This window comes from Camelus ferus, chromosome 16 (genome assembly GCF_009834535.1).
Source record: "Camelus ferus isolate YT-003-E chromosome 16, BCGSAC_Cfer_1.0, whole genome shotgun sequence".
Taxonomy (NCBI): Eukaryota; Metazoa; Chordata; class Mammalia; order Artiodactyla; family Camelidae; genus Camelus; species Camelus ferus.
The window spans coordinates 19,801,229-19,817,241 of NC_045711.1; the positions used below are offsets into that span (position 1 = coordinate 19,801,229).

General features: G+C 45.8%; 1 protein-coding gene across 6 annotated transcripts in view; it reads left to right on the forward strand.

Annotated features, from left to right (window-relative positions):
- The window catches only part of B3GNTL1 (UDP-GlcNAc:betaGal beta-1,3-N-acetylglucosaminyltransferase like 1), a 76,582-nt gene that overhangs the window by 13,095 nt on the left and 47,474 nt on the right, over positions 1-16,013 (forward strand). For 3 of the 6 annotated variants that reach the window (XM_032499084.1, XM_032499088.1, XM_032499089.1), the window contains one exon: positions 15,237-15,302. In XM_032499084.1, the coding sequence (XP_032354975.1) occupies positions 15,237-15,302 (66 nt within the window). Of the gene's footprint in view, positions 1-5,070; positions 5,171-5,786; positions 5,914-14,690; positions 15,107-15,236; positions 15,303-16,013 lie in introns of those variants that run through there. The other 3 variants (XM_032499087.1, XM_032499086.1, XM_032499085.1) reach the window with 2 other exon arrangements.

Sequence of the window (16,013 nt, forward strand, 5' to 3'; positions counted from 1 at the left end):
TGGGCTGGCCGCTGTGTTGGTGAGGGTGTTTGATGCAGCTGGAGGGTGTCAGGCACAAGATCTCAGACCCTGTGTTTGCAGCATTGTAATCACACCCCACCCTCCCCTGCCCCCAGCACTGCAGGGCTGCTTGTCTGGCTGCAGAAGGTGGTTGAGGCTGTGTTGACTGGCAGAGGCCGGCCCGGCCTCCCCGACCCTCTCCAGGCACTGACCACATCGAGGGTGGGAGGCTTCCATCAGGCTCGCCCTGGTCTTCCGTGTTCCGAGGAGTGTTATCGCCACACCTGGAATGGCCGCGTCGTCTTCATCTCCTGGTGGGGCCAGCTTCCTGGACTGTCCCCCCTTTTCCCTCCAAGCATATGTTTATACCTAGCAGGTTTAGTCATCACATGACGTTTGCTCACTGAGAGACCCAGGAAGGTGGTGTGGAGGCCATGAGAGCCCGCCTGCGCCTGCTGTTCATCTGGGGTCGTCTGGGGTCTGGGAACAGCACACAGCACCACATCTCCCATGTGTTCCGGTCTAAGGCAGCAATGGGCCGCCAGCCTGGGAGACAGCCCGGCACCGCGGCTGCAGGGAGAGGCGCGGGAAGGGCTGTCTCTCTGAAGCGCATACGGTGCTGCGCCCTAGCAGGGTCTGTTGGATCTGCTAGTCTTTCCTCTGGAGCCTCCTGGCTTCCAGCTGACTGAGTGTGTGGAGGACACGGTGCTGGGTGAAAGGAGACCGCCGTCCTCGTGGGGTGCCCGCAGCTCCTGCCAGGGGAGGCTCCTTCCGAAATCGGCCGGGAGTGCTGCCTGGCCATCTGGTCACGCACGTGGCGGGAGTTCTCGCTCTCAGGAGGGACTGTCCTGAACCCTCGTGTTTTTGGCTGTGTGTCCACCCTGCCCCCAGCCCCGCTCACCTTTGGCTCTGAAAAGAAACGTAGGGCAGAGCAGACCCCTGCATCAGGCCGAGTCTCCCTGGGACATGCCCGTCATTGTCTGGCTTCTTTTTCTCTGTGAAGTGGAAGAAGGAACCCGCGTAGAATGGGGGGGGGGGCATGGAGGCGTGGAGATCTTTTAAATGACTTTGAAGTGATTTCAGTCTCTTTTGCTATCAACCATTTTTTCCAAACTGCTAGTAAGTAGCAATATTGACTGACTGAGGTATTAGTGGTTTTTGTTTCTCTTTCTGCTCTAATTCTTTCCTGTGCATGGGGGAAAGGGTGGAGTGTTGAGACAGAGGAGAAGGACTGAGTGCCCCCCGCCACATACCTCCTGGGAGTGGCACACGAGACCATGCACTTTACTTTGAGGGTTTTTGAGAGCAAAACATCTGACCATAGGGCATGGTGGTTACCGCGAGACTACTGAATAAGGCTATTTTCACTATATTTAGACGGGCATACTGGCCAGTCAATTATTAAATGCAGATGTTGCCGGCTGGGGAGGAAGTCGTTTCTCCTGTCTCTGCCTCACACGCCACCTGATTTTTATGTTTGGCTTGTCAGTTTTAGTATGGGTTCATTCAGAAAAGAATGTCGGCATCAGCTATGGAAAACCTGCTACAACTTTAGAAAACAGTTGGGAAATGTTGTGAGCTCAGGTCTGCAACAGGTGGAGGCTGCTGCTTTTCCAGCTGTGTCACCTAGGAGTTTTAGTTCTGTAGGTAAGCATTGTTGCCCCCTGAGTGGGAGACAGCTTGTTTGGAAGCCCCAGGAGAGGTGCAGCCAGGACCGGAGGGGCCGTGCACTGCCCTCCCCACTGTCCGCCGTCTTCTCCCCCATCTCACAGCTGGGGGTGTGCAGGAGGTTGTGCATTTTCACTTAAGCGTATTTACAGTTGAGCAGAACCTCAGTTTTCAAATCAAAGGTACTTCTGCCACATTTTAAAGTTATACTTTTCATTCTGTCTTCAACAGTGCAACATTGTAAACAAACATTCCTCTTCCATTAAGCTAAATAACTGATAGAAAACCCAGTTTTTCCTGCAGGTTCTTTTACAGACTTTGTCAACTACTTTGAGTGTGTCGATGCCGCTGTGCGGTACGAGGGGAGGGCATTCGTCGTCATGCACAGTGCTGAGTTGCAGGCTTCTGGACCTGAAAGCCCGTGATGTTTGCTGCCCATCGGGGCGCACACACCACTCACACACACCACACCCACGCACAGCACTCACTTTCCTGTCTGCTCCTTCTTTCCTGAGGAAAAGGTATGGGCTTGAGTTTCAGACCCAAGACCTGGGGGGTGTCAGCGGGCTCAGGGTCAGGGCTGTGTAATTTCAGAGATGGCTGTCCCCAGGAGGCTCAGGCAGCATCCCCAGGGGCGGGGGATGCCCTTGGTGTTGAGGTGGGGGATGGGCGCTGCCTTGTTGGGTGGCAGCTGCAGACCTGTGAGGATCTGTGTGTGTAGACTCTTCCACGTCTGTTCTTTGAAAGAGGAGACACTCCTTATTCTTGACACTCACGTTCAGAAGGGTTTTCCTGAACAGGAGAGAGAAAACGGTTGAAGAAAGGCCAGAGAAGTCTTGGCACTGTAGCTGCCCCCCAGGGCCAGGTCACGCGGGCAGCCCACACACTCCCATTTGTGTCACACCGGAACCTGTTGTGCTTGGCAAGCTCTCAGTCTTGCTAAGTGCCACAAGATTGCATTTTTTGAAAGAGATGATGCCTCAGACAGTCGTGAGCCTTTGAAATATTTTTTGTTTGTACAAAGTGTTTTCATTTCAAGGCTTAGGAAAGGGGGATGAGAGCTTGTAGGACACATTGGAGACTGGGGGCCTCCTGCAGGTACAGAAGCCAGATCACAGGGCGGATTCGGCCTCAACGGGCCCCAAGCCGGGCTGCGTGGGCCTTAGGTGATCCCCACTTGAGAACTTGCATTTCTCCCAACTGTGCCGCTGGACTGTGCTGTTTCAGGTGCTCAATCTTTAGCCTTCCCGAGGCCAGAGCGCCTCTGGTCATCTTGTCCATCACGGTGCCCGGCACTTCCTGTTGCTCCTTTCCCCGTCCTTCTGTCTCACCAAACCCCACGTGAGCACGCGGTGTCCTGCGCCCAAGCGGGGAGGGGCGCGGGCACGGACCCTGCCCTGCAGAGCCCGCAGCAGCCGCAGCCTGGGTAGACTTGCAGAGAAGAAGCTGCAGAGTTGTAAGGAAAGAAGGTGTCAGTTAGGCTGGGGGAAGGGGGGACCCCAGTCCAGCTCAGGACCAGGGCCAGTGCCAGCTGTGGCCTCCTGCCCAGAGCCCTCCATGCCGCCTCCTTCTGTTAGGAGGGAATTCCTGTCTTATCTCCCAATTAAAGGGAATTCCCTTCTCCACTTCCGCAAGACAGAGCAGGGAGCAGGGGCGGGGCTCCAGGAGGGGCGGGGCCTGGGGCGGGGCGCTGGCAGCCCTAGGGTTCTGGGTTCTGTTGGGGGCTCTGTCCGCAGAGGAAAATGCACGACCTGAATTTGTGTGTATTTAGTTAAAATTGCATGTTTGATCCTAGGTTATTTTTGTGTTTGTGTGCTGTGATCATAGCTTACAGAAAGTTACGTATGCATGTGGACAGGGATTGGAAGGGAACGTAGAAGGGTGAAAACAGTACATTTTGGGAGTGATGGTATTGTGCAGTACTGAACACTGATGGTATATTGCTATGCGGCTTGTATCGTAAACCCAGAATTATAATGGTTTTTAAGAGCGTGATGGAGTGAACTCAGATTAAATTTTTTTCTAAATATTGAGTATACTGTCCTAGGCACATTATATTTTAAAAAGCAGCTTGACTGGAATATTACTTACATATAATAAAGTGCACCCATTTAAATGTACATTGAGTGAGTTTGACAAATGAATACCCATGTAAAGGCCATCTCAGTCAAGTTTAAAACACTTCCATTGCCCCAGAAATTTCCTTGTGCCTCTTTGTAGTCATTTCCTCTGCTCCTCGAAGAAACTATAAATCTGATTTCTTTAGGTTAACAATCTAATTATCTAATTATCTGTTCTTTCAGTGGATTAGCTCCCCCCACCCCATTCTAGAACGTTATATAAATGGAATCATACAGTAGACACTCTTGTGGTTAGCTTTTTTTTCCCCCTTAGCATAATGTTTTTGATATTCCATGTTGTTACTTACACCAGTAATTTAGTTTTTTTTACTGCTCAGTAGTGTATTCCAATGCATGGATAAACCACAAATTGTTTACATAGTCATCCATTGATGGACATTTGGATTACTTTCAGTGCTTGGCTATTATGAGTAAAGATGCTGTGGAAATTTGGGTACAGGTCTTACTGTGGTCATATGTGTTCACTGCTCATGGGTAAATATTAGGGGCAGAAATGATGGGTGGTATAAAACATGTAAGTTAAACTTTATAAGAAACTTCAAAACTGTTTTGCACAGAGGATGACGCATGTTACACTCCCACCAGCAGTGAATGAGAGTTCCAGTGGTTCTGTGTTCTTACAGCACTTGAAACTATCTGTCTTTCAAAGCTGAGCCTTTGTGATGTGCTTGTAGCTCTGTCTCATTGTTTTAGTTTGCATTTCCCTGATGACTCAATGTGTGGAACTGTCATTTGGGCGCTCACTGATCATGCATCTGCGTTCCTGTGTGAAGTGTCTTCTTCACATCTTCTGACTTTTTTATTAATTTGTTTGTCTTAATATTGAATTTTATGACTTTTAAAAAATTCTGTATACAATTCTTTCTCCCAGTGTATGGCTTGCCTTTTTACTTACTTTATTTCCTAAAAGTGCCTTTTGAGGAACAGAAGTTGTTGATTTTGATAAAGGCCATTTCATCAGTTTTTCCCTTTGAGATTTGTGCTTTTTGTGTCCCATCTTAAAAACCTAAGAAATCTTTTTCTACGCCAAGATTTTATTCTCTGTTTTCTCCTAGAAGTTTTACAGTTTTATCTTGTACATTTAAATCTGTTATCTAATTTAAGTTAATTTTGGGGTATGGTATAAAGTAGAGGGTGAGAATAATTTTTTCCCACGTGTTACCTGGTGGTTTTAGCATTACTGAATTTCCTTGGCACCTTTGTTGAAAATCAAGTAACTAAAAGCATAGACCCATTTCCTGTCTGGCTCTGTTCTGTTCAGGTGCTCTTGGTGCCTGTCTCTGTACCAACACTCCCTGCTGTCTTGATTCCCGGAGCAGCTGTAGTGATAAAGCTAGTGTCGTCTTACTGAAAAAAATCAGGTATTGTAAGTCCTCCAAATTTATTCTTCCTTTTCAGAGCTGTTCCAAATTTGTTTAGGTCTTCTGAATTTCTGAAAAATTTGAGAATCAACCTGTCAAGCCTGCTTGGATTTTTATTGGAATCGCATTGAATTTACAGATCTGCTCGGAGATCTTAACATTATCGAATCTTCTAATCCATAAACATGGTGTATCTCTTAGTTTATTTGGGCCTTCTTAAATTTCTCTCAGAAATCTTTTATAGTTTCTAGTATACAGGTCTTACATAAGTTTAACAAAATACATCCCAAGTATTTTATGAGGTTTGATGCTATTGAAAATGGTATTAAACATTCATCTCCTAGTTTTATTGCTATAAATATACTAAGTCACCGTGCTAGTTCTGGTTGGTTTTGTCTGTCTTGTTTTTGTTCTTAGTATGAGAACTCGCTAGGAAGTGATCACAGCACCTGGGACTAAAGACTCTGCCTCTTTCTCTCTGGGGCACGTGCCTGTAGTCCTTGTTCCTGGCCCGCGTGCTGTGCAGGACCCCTGGCCAGCGTCAGACAGAGGTGGTTCTAGTGACAGTCCTGGTCCTGTTCAGACTTTTGTTTATTTCATCTTTTACATTGTGAAGAAGAATACACACAGAGAAGCACATGAAACACAAACGTGCAGGTCGGTAAGTTCCCATGCAGCTGGTACTTCTGCAGCCACCACAGAGAAGAGCGCCACCGAAGTCCCTGTCTTGTCCCTACCCAGAGGTAATAAACATTATCCTGCCTGTGTGGGGATTTTTCTAACAAACAGAACCATGTGTTATCTGCCGTGTCTGGCTTCACCCAGTCTGTGGCTTGTCTCTTCACTCTCTGAAAGCTGTCAATGAACAGAAGCCTTCATTTTGAGGCCCTTCAATTTAGTCATCTTGTCCTTTATGGTCCTTTGTGTTTGTGCTTTTTGTCTTCGTCATGAGATACTTTCTCCTATTTTAAGGCCTTGAAGGTGTTCTTTTATGTTCCAGATGCTTTATTTCTTTTTTACCTTTTGTATTTTGATGTAAACCCTACTTGGAATTGCTTTTGCTTACTTCTGTTTAAGTTCACCATGCATACTGAACACGTTGAGTTATGGGAGACTGAAGACTGCAGTGCGGCCGTGTGTCAGGTGCAGGAGTGCAGTAGGGCCCGCACCTCCCACGCCCTCCTGCTCCTTGTCAGTAACTCCCTCCTCGTCTCCACAAGGCAGCTGGAACACTAACACCTCCAGTCAGTTCTTCTGACTTTATGTATTTTGTTAGGTGTTCTATGCCTGGGTGACGTCACACAATGTTACGTGTTGGAGATTAGTCCACTTTATCGTGTGTATCAGGAGTCTGCTCCTTTTTGTTGCTGTGTAGTATTCCACTGTATGAATATTTATCCCATTGATCCATTCTGCTGTTTGGGCTTCTGGGGGTCTGAGTAATGCTTGTGCATGTCTTCTGGTGCACGTACAGGTGCGGCTGGCGCATCCTAGTGTGCCGTGCACAGTTTCCCAGTAGCTGGTGGGTCTGCTCTCCCTCCAGCAGTGTGCAGGCATATGCTGGTTGATGTGTATGAGCTCTGCATGCTGTGCATGAGGCCCATTTCTGCCTCTGTGTTCTGTTCAGTTGGGTTATTGGTCTGTCCTTTGTCTGCTGGTACCACAGTGCAGCTTTATGGAACATAGTATGATCTGATGCTGTATGTCCTCTTGTTCATCAACTTAATGTTTTCCGCTATTTAAAAAAACTTTTTGTATTCTAATAGAAATATCAGAGTAATTTTGTTAATTTTCACAAAATCCCTCATGAGAATTTTGATTGGAATTATATTGAATCTACAGATCAATTGAGAACTAACTTCTTTACAATAGTAGACTTGAGTCTTCCTAACAATAAATATATGTCCATTAACTTATTCAGTTCTTCTTTAATTTATCGTAATAGACACGAACAGTTTTCATAGTAGAGGACTTACAGTCCCTTGTTAAATTAATTCCTTGGTATTTGATTCTTCAATAAACATTTTTAAAAACTCTATTGAGATAGAATTCACATAAAACTTCCACCCAAATAAAGTGTACAATCCAGTGGTTTTTGGTATATTCACAGTGTTATGCAGCCATCACCATGATCTAATTTTAGAGCATTTCCATCACCACAAAACAAAACCCCGAACCTGTTTGTCATCACTCCTCATTCCCCTGACTCCCAGCCCCTGGCAACCACTAACCTCCTATCTGCCTCTACGGGTTGCCGGTTCTGGACACTTCCTGCAAATGGAATGTACACCGTGTGGTCCCTGTGCCTGGCTTCCCTCACGTGGCATGTTTTCAGGGTTCATCAGGTTGTAATGTGTGTCAGCACTTCACTTCTTTTTATTAGTGCATAATAGTCCTCTGTATGGATGTACATTTTGTTTATCTGTTTACTAGCTGATGAACACTTTTTGACTATTATGAATAGTGCTGCTCTGAACGTTCCTGAAGAAGTTTTTGTGTGGACAGGTGTTTTCTGTTCTCTTAGGTGTAGAATTGCTGGGTCATATGGTAAATCCATGTTCAACATTTTGAAGAACTGCCAAAAAACTTTCCAAAGTAGCTATACCGTTTTACATTCTCACCAACAATACGTGAGAGTTACGTGATTTTTCTCTTGAAGTATAGTCGGTTTATAATGTTGTGTTAATTTTATGTGTTTTTTTTTGAGACTGTGCACTTTTAATTTAGCATTTCTCTGTTGTTTATTTTGGGTTGTTTATGTAAATAGTCATTTTTCCTCTTCCCAAGTTTTTTAAATCTTGAAGAAGACCAATTTGTCAAATTTTTCTTTTTATCATTTGTGCTTCTGTTGTCATGTCTAAGAATTCTTTCCTTAATTCCAAGTAACCAAGATTTGCTCCTAATTTTTTTTGTAGGAGTTTTTAGTTTTAGCTCTTACATTTAGGTGTGTGATCTATTTTGATTAATTTTTGTGTGTGGTGAGGGTCTGCATTTACCTTGTCCCTGTGGTGACCCACTAGTCCTAGCGTTTGTTGAAAGACCATCCTTTTCCCATGAACTGCCTCAGGCCAGCCGTGGTCGCAGAGGGTGTTTCTCTGCGCTCAATCCTGTTCTGCTGATCTCTGTGTTTATCTTCAGGCCTCTGGGGTAGCTTCCCAGTAATGAGTTCTGAAGTCACAAAGTGTAAGTCCTCCACCTGTGTCTTCCCTTTTCAACATTGTTTCAGCCATTCTGGATCTTTCATGTTTCCAGATGAATTTTAGGATCAGCTTGTCATTTCTACAAAGAAACGAACTGAAATGTAGATTTGGATTGTATTGAATCTATAGGTCAGTTTAGGGGGAACTGCTTTGATGAAGACTAGAGTCTTCCCATCCATGAATATGGTATGTCTGTTTATTTAGGTCTTTGACTTCTTTCAGCAATGTTTTGTCATTTTCACCAAATAAGTCTTGCCCTTCTTTTGTTAAATTTACACCTCAGTATTTTATTATTTCAATACTATTGCGAATGTTTTTTTTCTCAATTTTCTTTCAGATTGTTCAATGCCAGTATATAGAAATTCCATTCATTTTTGTATCTTGATCTTGTATTCTTATTTTGCTGAACTTATTTATTAATTCTAGTAATTTTTTTGCTTTGTTTTGGTGGATTCCTTAGGATTTTCCAAATACAAAATTATGGTTTCTGCAAACTGGGGCAGTTTTACTTCTTCCTTCCAATCTGGATGCCCTTTATCTCCTTTCCTGCCCAATTGTGCTGACCAGGCCTCCTGTGCGTGCTCTGCACAAGTCACAAGAGCAGGTATCTTCCCTGCTTCCAGTCTTGGGAGAGCATCTCGTCCTGCACACTTAAGATGTTAGCTGTGGGAGTTTTGTACGTGCCTTTTGCCAAGCTGGGGACGTCCCTTCCTATTCTTGCTTTGTGGAGAATTTTTATCGTGAGTGACCACCATTCGATTTTGTGAAATGCTTTTTCTGCACTTATTCAGATCGTCATGTAGTGATTGTTCTTTTTTCTTCTATGATTTACGACGATCGGCTTTCAGAGGGTCAAGCAACCTTGCACTCGTGGGATCAATCCCACTTGGTCATAGTGTGTAACCTTTTTCATATGTTGCTGGATTTGGTTTGCTGATATTTTGTCAAAGACTTTTTTCTTCTACGTTCATGTGCGATATTATTCTGTGGTTTTCTCTTCTTGTGATGTCATTTTCTGACTTTGGAATTGGGTAATACAAGCCTCATAGAACAAATTGGGAAAATCCCTGTCTCCTCCATCTTCTGGGAGATGTTTTGAAGGTGAGATGTTATTTATTCTTTGAATGTTTGGTAAAATTCACTACTCATGCCTTCTGAGCTTGAAATTTTTTGTGTGAAGATTTTAAATTACTAATTCAGTTTCTTTTTCTTTTTATAAATCTTTTCATGTTTTATGTTTCTTCCTCAGTCAATTTCAGTAATTCCTGTCTTTCTAGGAAGTTGTTCATTTCATGTCATTTATCCAAATTGTTGGCACATGGTTGCTTTTAGTCCTCTCTTATAGTCCCTTTGACTTCTGTGAGGTCAGTGCTGCTGTCCCCTTTTCACGCCGGAATTTAGTGATTTGTCTCTTCTCTTTTACTTGGTTTGTCTTGCTCAAGAGTCCGCAGATGACAGGTCACAGGACAAACCCACTGGCAGCCTGTTTCTGTACGGCCTCTGAGCTGAAAATGGTCTTTTTATTTTTAAAGTGTTGGAAAAACAAAACCAAACCAAAAAATAAAGAATATTGACAGAAACCATATGCGGCCCATGAAAGCTAAAATATATACTACCTGGTCCTTTATAGAAAAAATCTGCTCATCTCCAGTCTAGCTAAAGGTTTGTTAAGTTTCTGGATGTTTTCAAAGAACCAACCATTGTTTTAATTGATTTTCTCTATTGTTGTTCCTTTTTTCTATTTCATTGATTTCTGCTCTAATCTTTATGTTCCTTCTGCATAGTTTTTGTTGTTTGCTCTTTGTTTTTGGTTGTTTTTTCTTCAGGTCTTTCTTTGTTAACATAGGCACTAAGAGCTATGAAATTTTCTCCAGGCACTGTGTTAGCTATTCTGTGTTGTGCCGTGTTTTCATCTTCATCCGGCTCACAGTGTTTCCTAAGTTCTCTTGGAATTTATTCTTCAACCCATTGGCTGTATAGAAGTACCTTGTTTATATCCGTAGATGGTGGTAGATTTCCCAAATAGCCTCCTGTTTTTTATTTCTAACTTAATTTTGTCATGGTCAGAGAACACACTTTATATGATTTTAGTTCTTTAACATTTTTGATCCTTGTTTTGGGATCTGGCATATAGCCTGCTGTTCCTGGGAGGGTGTCCCCAGGTGGACGTCAGCAGGTAGGTGTTGTTGGGTGGGTCTTCCAAAGGTAAAACATAGTTATAATAAGTTGTTGATTTTTAACTGTTTTTTGAATTATTTTCTTAGTGGTTGCTCCATGGAAATCCTTTATTATCCATTATTTTGTATGTTTTTACTTTTATGCTCAGTTATCTTTATGGACTGGTCATTGTACTTGAACACTCATCTGTGGAGTTAATTTGAGGCCTTGAATGAAACCCTTCCCCTCAGAGATCTTCCTGGGACCCTTGTAATCCAGCCTCGGGGCCCCTGTCCCGTCAGGTGACGTGTCATCCACCCCCACCCTGAGAGGTGGCCCGCTCCTGAGCTGTAGTGTTGTGGGTTAAGCACCTGGTCCCCCGCCCCAACTGGAGCACACATGTGGCTCTGATTTCCATTCCCTGCAGCTTTGCAGGGTCATCAGAACATGGCCGGGAATCTCAGCTGTTTGTTATAGGTCAGCAAGGACTCCAGGCAGAAGTGGCTTGTTTCCTGTCCAGGCGAGTGCTTCCGGCAGACCAAGGCTGGCACTTCCACTGTCTTCTTAACTCTCTGCTGCTTCAAGACCCTCACAGTCTCATGTGGCTTTCTTAGTTGATGGTTTGTGTGCTGTCAGTCTGTCACCTCTGCACTTGGGGCATGGCGGCATCCTGACCACGCTGGGTCCTGCCCTGGCATGAACAGTCCAGGTGGCACCACACGGGGGGACCTCATCTCTCGAGCTCAGCTGCGTCCCTCGGTAACACAGTTTGGGGAAAACTTAGATGGGTCACGCACGTGCCGTGACCCCGTGACTGTGGTTTGGAAGAGGCTCTCAGCACGAGGGCTGGGCCGGCGTCTTTCTCTTACCCGCCCTGCAGACCCTCTCTGTGGGCTGTGCATCCTGAGGTTGTGTGACCAGGCCATTTCTGCGTCTTCAGATCTTTTTTGTCTGAAAGCCAGCATACAGACACCTAACAAAACCCAAAACATCAACTTTGCCTTCCTCTGCGAGGCTCCTCTTGGCTGTAGATGCTTACTTTCTTCCTTCGCAGGGGCCTGTCCTGCCCTCGCCTCCCCGCAGCATCCCCAGCCTCGCTCCCTCAGGACCAGCCTCCACTCAGAAGCTGCTAGACTCAGAGCCACAGGTTCCTTTTAACCGTGAAGTTCTTTGACGAGATTAGTTTTTCTCTACCCAATATTTGTATGGTCAGAAGGAAACAGTGTTTCATTCTGAATTAATGTTATTTTTATAATGTATCAAAATTCTTTCTCACCTGCTTATCACGTGGAATTGTCCACACTTTCGGCGAACAGCGGTGGGGGCCTGGGGCCTCCCTTAGGCTGGGAAAAACGTCTCCAGACACCTTGGGGTCCGGACACTGAGCCTTTGTGGTTCATGCTTGGTAACTCTTCATATCCACCTTTCAGGCCCCTCTCGGTGGTGTCTCAGATTGCAGCTGACTTTGTAAAACTGCCAACTGGTTTGGGCACGGCTGGAGTACATGCACCTTGACCAGGGCAGCCCTGCATGGGACGGCACCATGGGCTCGGGCCTTGAAGAGAGGTGGCAGGGGCCATGGGCCACGAGCAGAAACATATCGAGGCTTGTTATTAAAACATGTCGCCGCTTTTTATGTGTAATGAAGACCTTTTCATGCTCCCAGCTTTCAGCATGTTTTTCCTCTTTCAAAATGGTCTCGGGAGAAGAGGGAACTTACTTACAACTTGCGGAGCTGTGGTGCCGCCGAGACATTCTGGGTGCCTGCTCTGCTGTCACTTTTTGGCTTGAGTGTTTGCTTATTGCATTCAGCCTCGAATTTCTCAGCTCATTGCCCGGGCGTGTCAGAGGTGTTCACTATTCAGACCCCAGCAGCAGAGGCGATTCTGGTAAAAGAAGTGATGGGAAACTGTATTAGAATGTTCTTGAGAGCCAAGAATTTCTGGGCAGTTTTGCTTTTTCCTTAGATCCTTGGACCCTCAGTTAATCCTGTGTTCAAATTTTAACCCTGACATGTAATTGCTGTGAGACTTTGGGTGAGTTACGTAGCATCTCCAAACCTTGGTTTCCTCAGCTGTCGAATGGGAATATTGGTTGCTCTGTCTCCAACTATAGGAGATTGTGATTTAAAAAAAAAAAAAAAAAATATATATATATATATATATATATATATATATATATATATATATTATATATGTAGTGTAAATGGTGAAATGAGTGGAAGATAGAATTTAATCCTAAGACACTTCGTTTGTTCTACAAGTACTTTTGAGGGCCAACCAAATGCGAGAGCTGGGCTGGCCAGCGCGAGGTGCCCCTTCCAGGTGGACGTCTTGGTGCAGTTGAGTAAGTGTGGGACTTGGGGCCTGAAGGTCTATGGCAGGTCCCAGGGCACTCACCCGGCTTTGGAGGAAGCGGGGCTTACCTGAGTGGTGGTGACGTACAGGGTCCCAGGGAGGTCATGCTGTGGGCAGGGAAGGGCCCTGACCCCGGCCTCCTCCCCACCCCCCAGCTTTCCCTCTCGAGTCCCTCCTGGTCCTGCGCTACCTTGTGCCCCACACCAGACCTGACACGGGAGTCGAGACTGGTTGAGGAAACCCTCAGAAATATGTAGGATTCTGCTTGAGGCCATAGACACGGGGGCCACTCTTCAAGCTTTTGACCACAGGCCTTCCCTTTCAGGGACGTCTCCCGCTTTGTCTCTGCCCTGCTTCCTTGCTGGGCTGTTTCTGGGAGAGAAACAGGCTGAGGTGTAGCGTGACTTCTCATCCCCCTCACCTCACACCCCCTGCTTCAGTTTTCCTTGTTAAGATTCCCAGCTGTGGCTGACCACGCACATGCCTGTAAGCGTGTCCTGGCTGGAGCCAGGGAAGGAGTCCACGCTGGGATAGCCGACTTTTCTGCTCTTGTTCCGACAGCTTCTTTCTCCCGGGGTTCCTCTGTTTCCGACTTCATACCTGCACTCGGTTCCCTCCTCTGCCTTCTCCTACCCGGCCTCCTCACAGTAGCCACAGGCTTCCTCTCAGCTTCCTTCCTCCATAGCACAGCACTCACAAGGCCATTTTCCAGCATTAAGAGATAAATTACAGGTCTTTTAGTTTATCCTACTGTTCAATTTAAAGATAATATCCTCCCAATGACATTATTTTAGTGCTTCTATTTTGTATTTTTCTTACTATATTTGTGCCTTTAAATAAAACTCTGAAATCTTTTTGATTATTTATCAACTTTAAGCACTTCTTAAATTGTGAGATGGCAAAAGACTAAAAATAGAGCTACCCACTCCTGGGCATATATCTGGAGGGAACTCTAATTCAAAAATATAATATACCCCAGTATTCCTAGCAGTGCTGTTTACAACAGCCAAGACATGGAAACAACCTAAATGTCCATCAACAGATGACTGGATAGAGAAGTTGTGGCATGGAACACGATGGAATACTACTCAGCCATAAAAAATAAAACAATGCCACTTGCAGCAACATGGGTAGACCTGGAGATCATCATTCTAAGTGAAGTAGGCCAGAAAGAGAAAGAAAAATACCATATGGTATCACTTATATGTGGAACCTAAAAAAAAGGACAAGTGAACTTATTTACAAAGCAGAAACAGACTCACAGACATAGAAAACAAACTTATGGTTACCAGGGTGGGAGAGGGGTATGGAGGGATAAATTGGGAGTTTGAGGTTTGCAGATACTACCTACTATATGTAAAATAGGTAAACAACAAGTTTCTACTGTAGATCACAGGGAACTATATTCAATATCTTGTAATAACCTATAATGAAAAAGAACACAAAAAGGAATATATATGTATGTACATGTATGACTGAAACGTTATGCTGTACACCAGAAGTTGACACAACATTGTAAGCTAACTTCAATTTTTAAAATTACATAATACTTCAATTTTCTAAAAATTGTGAAATGGAACATACCTATTGAAAAATACACAGAACATGCATGGATACTTTGAAGATTAATTAGGAGGCAAATACATGTGTAACGACCACTTAGGAAGTAACCGCATTGCTGCCACCTTACAGGTGCACCCTGTCCCATCACTGAAAAGTCATCAGCATTCTGACTTTGGGATTACAACTTTGTTGCTTTTCTTTATGGTAGTTTGCATTTTGTGTGTATGCCTTAAATAATCAGGTTACTTTTGCTTGACTTGAACTTTAAACAAATGGAATAGCACTCCTGTGCCCTTTGGCCTTGCCTCTTCCATTCGGCATTGTGTCTGAGTTGCATCTGTGTTGTGTGTCGCTGTTGCTCAGCTCACACCTGAGTGGTCTCTGACTCCAGCGATGCACACAGTTTATCCACTTGTGCTGGTGTCCGTGACGTTAGGCATCCCCAATCCGAACAGCGCTGCCGTGAACGTTCCTGTGTGTGTCTCCTGGGGCGCGCATGCGAGACTCTTGTGCTCAGCTGGTGAAGTTCCTGGGTCTTGGGGATCGAGTCTCCACTGTGCCAGATGAGCCCTGCCACCCTCCCAGCCTCCTCCCTGCCAGCCAGGCTTGCATGCTTGCTGGAGTCGTCAGCACTTCCCCTCGTCCGCACTGCAGCCCAGGTAGTCACACCCTCTGCCGACCGACTGGGCTGTGGGCTGCAGGGCAGTGTCCGAGGTGCCTGCTCGCTGTCTTTTCCTTGCTTGTTTGCGGGGCCGTTTCCTGTGTCTTCAAGTGTACTCTCTCCTGCAGGACGACGCGATGATGCCGCAGAGGGTGAGGCTGCAACACGAGGCTGCTGTGCGACACCCGACAAGTGTAAGTCCAGACTCCTTGGGGCGCGGCCCCGCCTTTCCAAACCTGCCCTTACAGCTTTTTAGATGAAGGTTCTTCCTTAGAGCAGGAGGAACCAGCGTGTGGTCAGACTGATACGTGGCTGGTGTGTCTCTGAATATTCACAAGTGTTTCCCTCGAAGGAAAGTGCGCTTCTTGTTCTGAGCAGCACTTGCTGCTTTCAGACGAGCACACGAGTTGATTTGGTTTAGTTGGATTTTACCAGCGTTTCAGAAGCCGCGTCCCTTGGACATGAACACGCAGGCTGAGAGCTGTAGTGTGAATCAGTTAAAACAAGTTACTGTCGTCTAGATGACCTGGGACCACGTTCACCTCTAGAACGGCTTCCCAGTTGGCCCCGCGAGCCAGGCTCTCCAGGGCCCATCCTCCCAGGCACTTGCTGGGTGAGGGAGTGTCTCCCACCCACTCGGACGCCGGGGCGTCTCAGCCCAGGGGCCACTTGCCCCTGTGGCTCGGGGTCCAGGTGGCCCAAGTGGCCGATCCCCAGAGCTGGTGTCTGACCACAGGGCCCACTGCTCAGACATCCATGCTGGAGCTTCAGTGAAAACGTCTTAGAGTTGCTGTGATGATCACTGGTTTTAGAAAGTGGGAGAGAGAAAGGTCTGGAGCTGTCTTGAGGTGAGGGGTGTCAGCTTTCCCAGGGACACCCCCGCTTGCCGCTGACCTTTGCCTTGG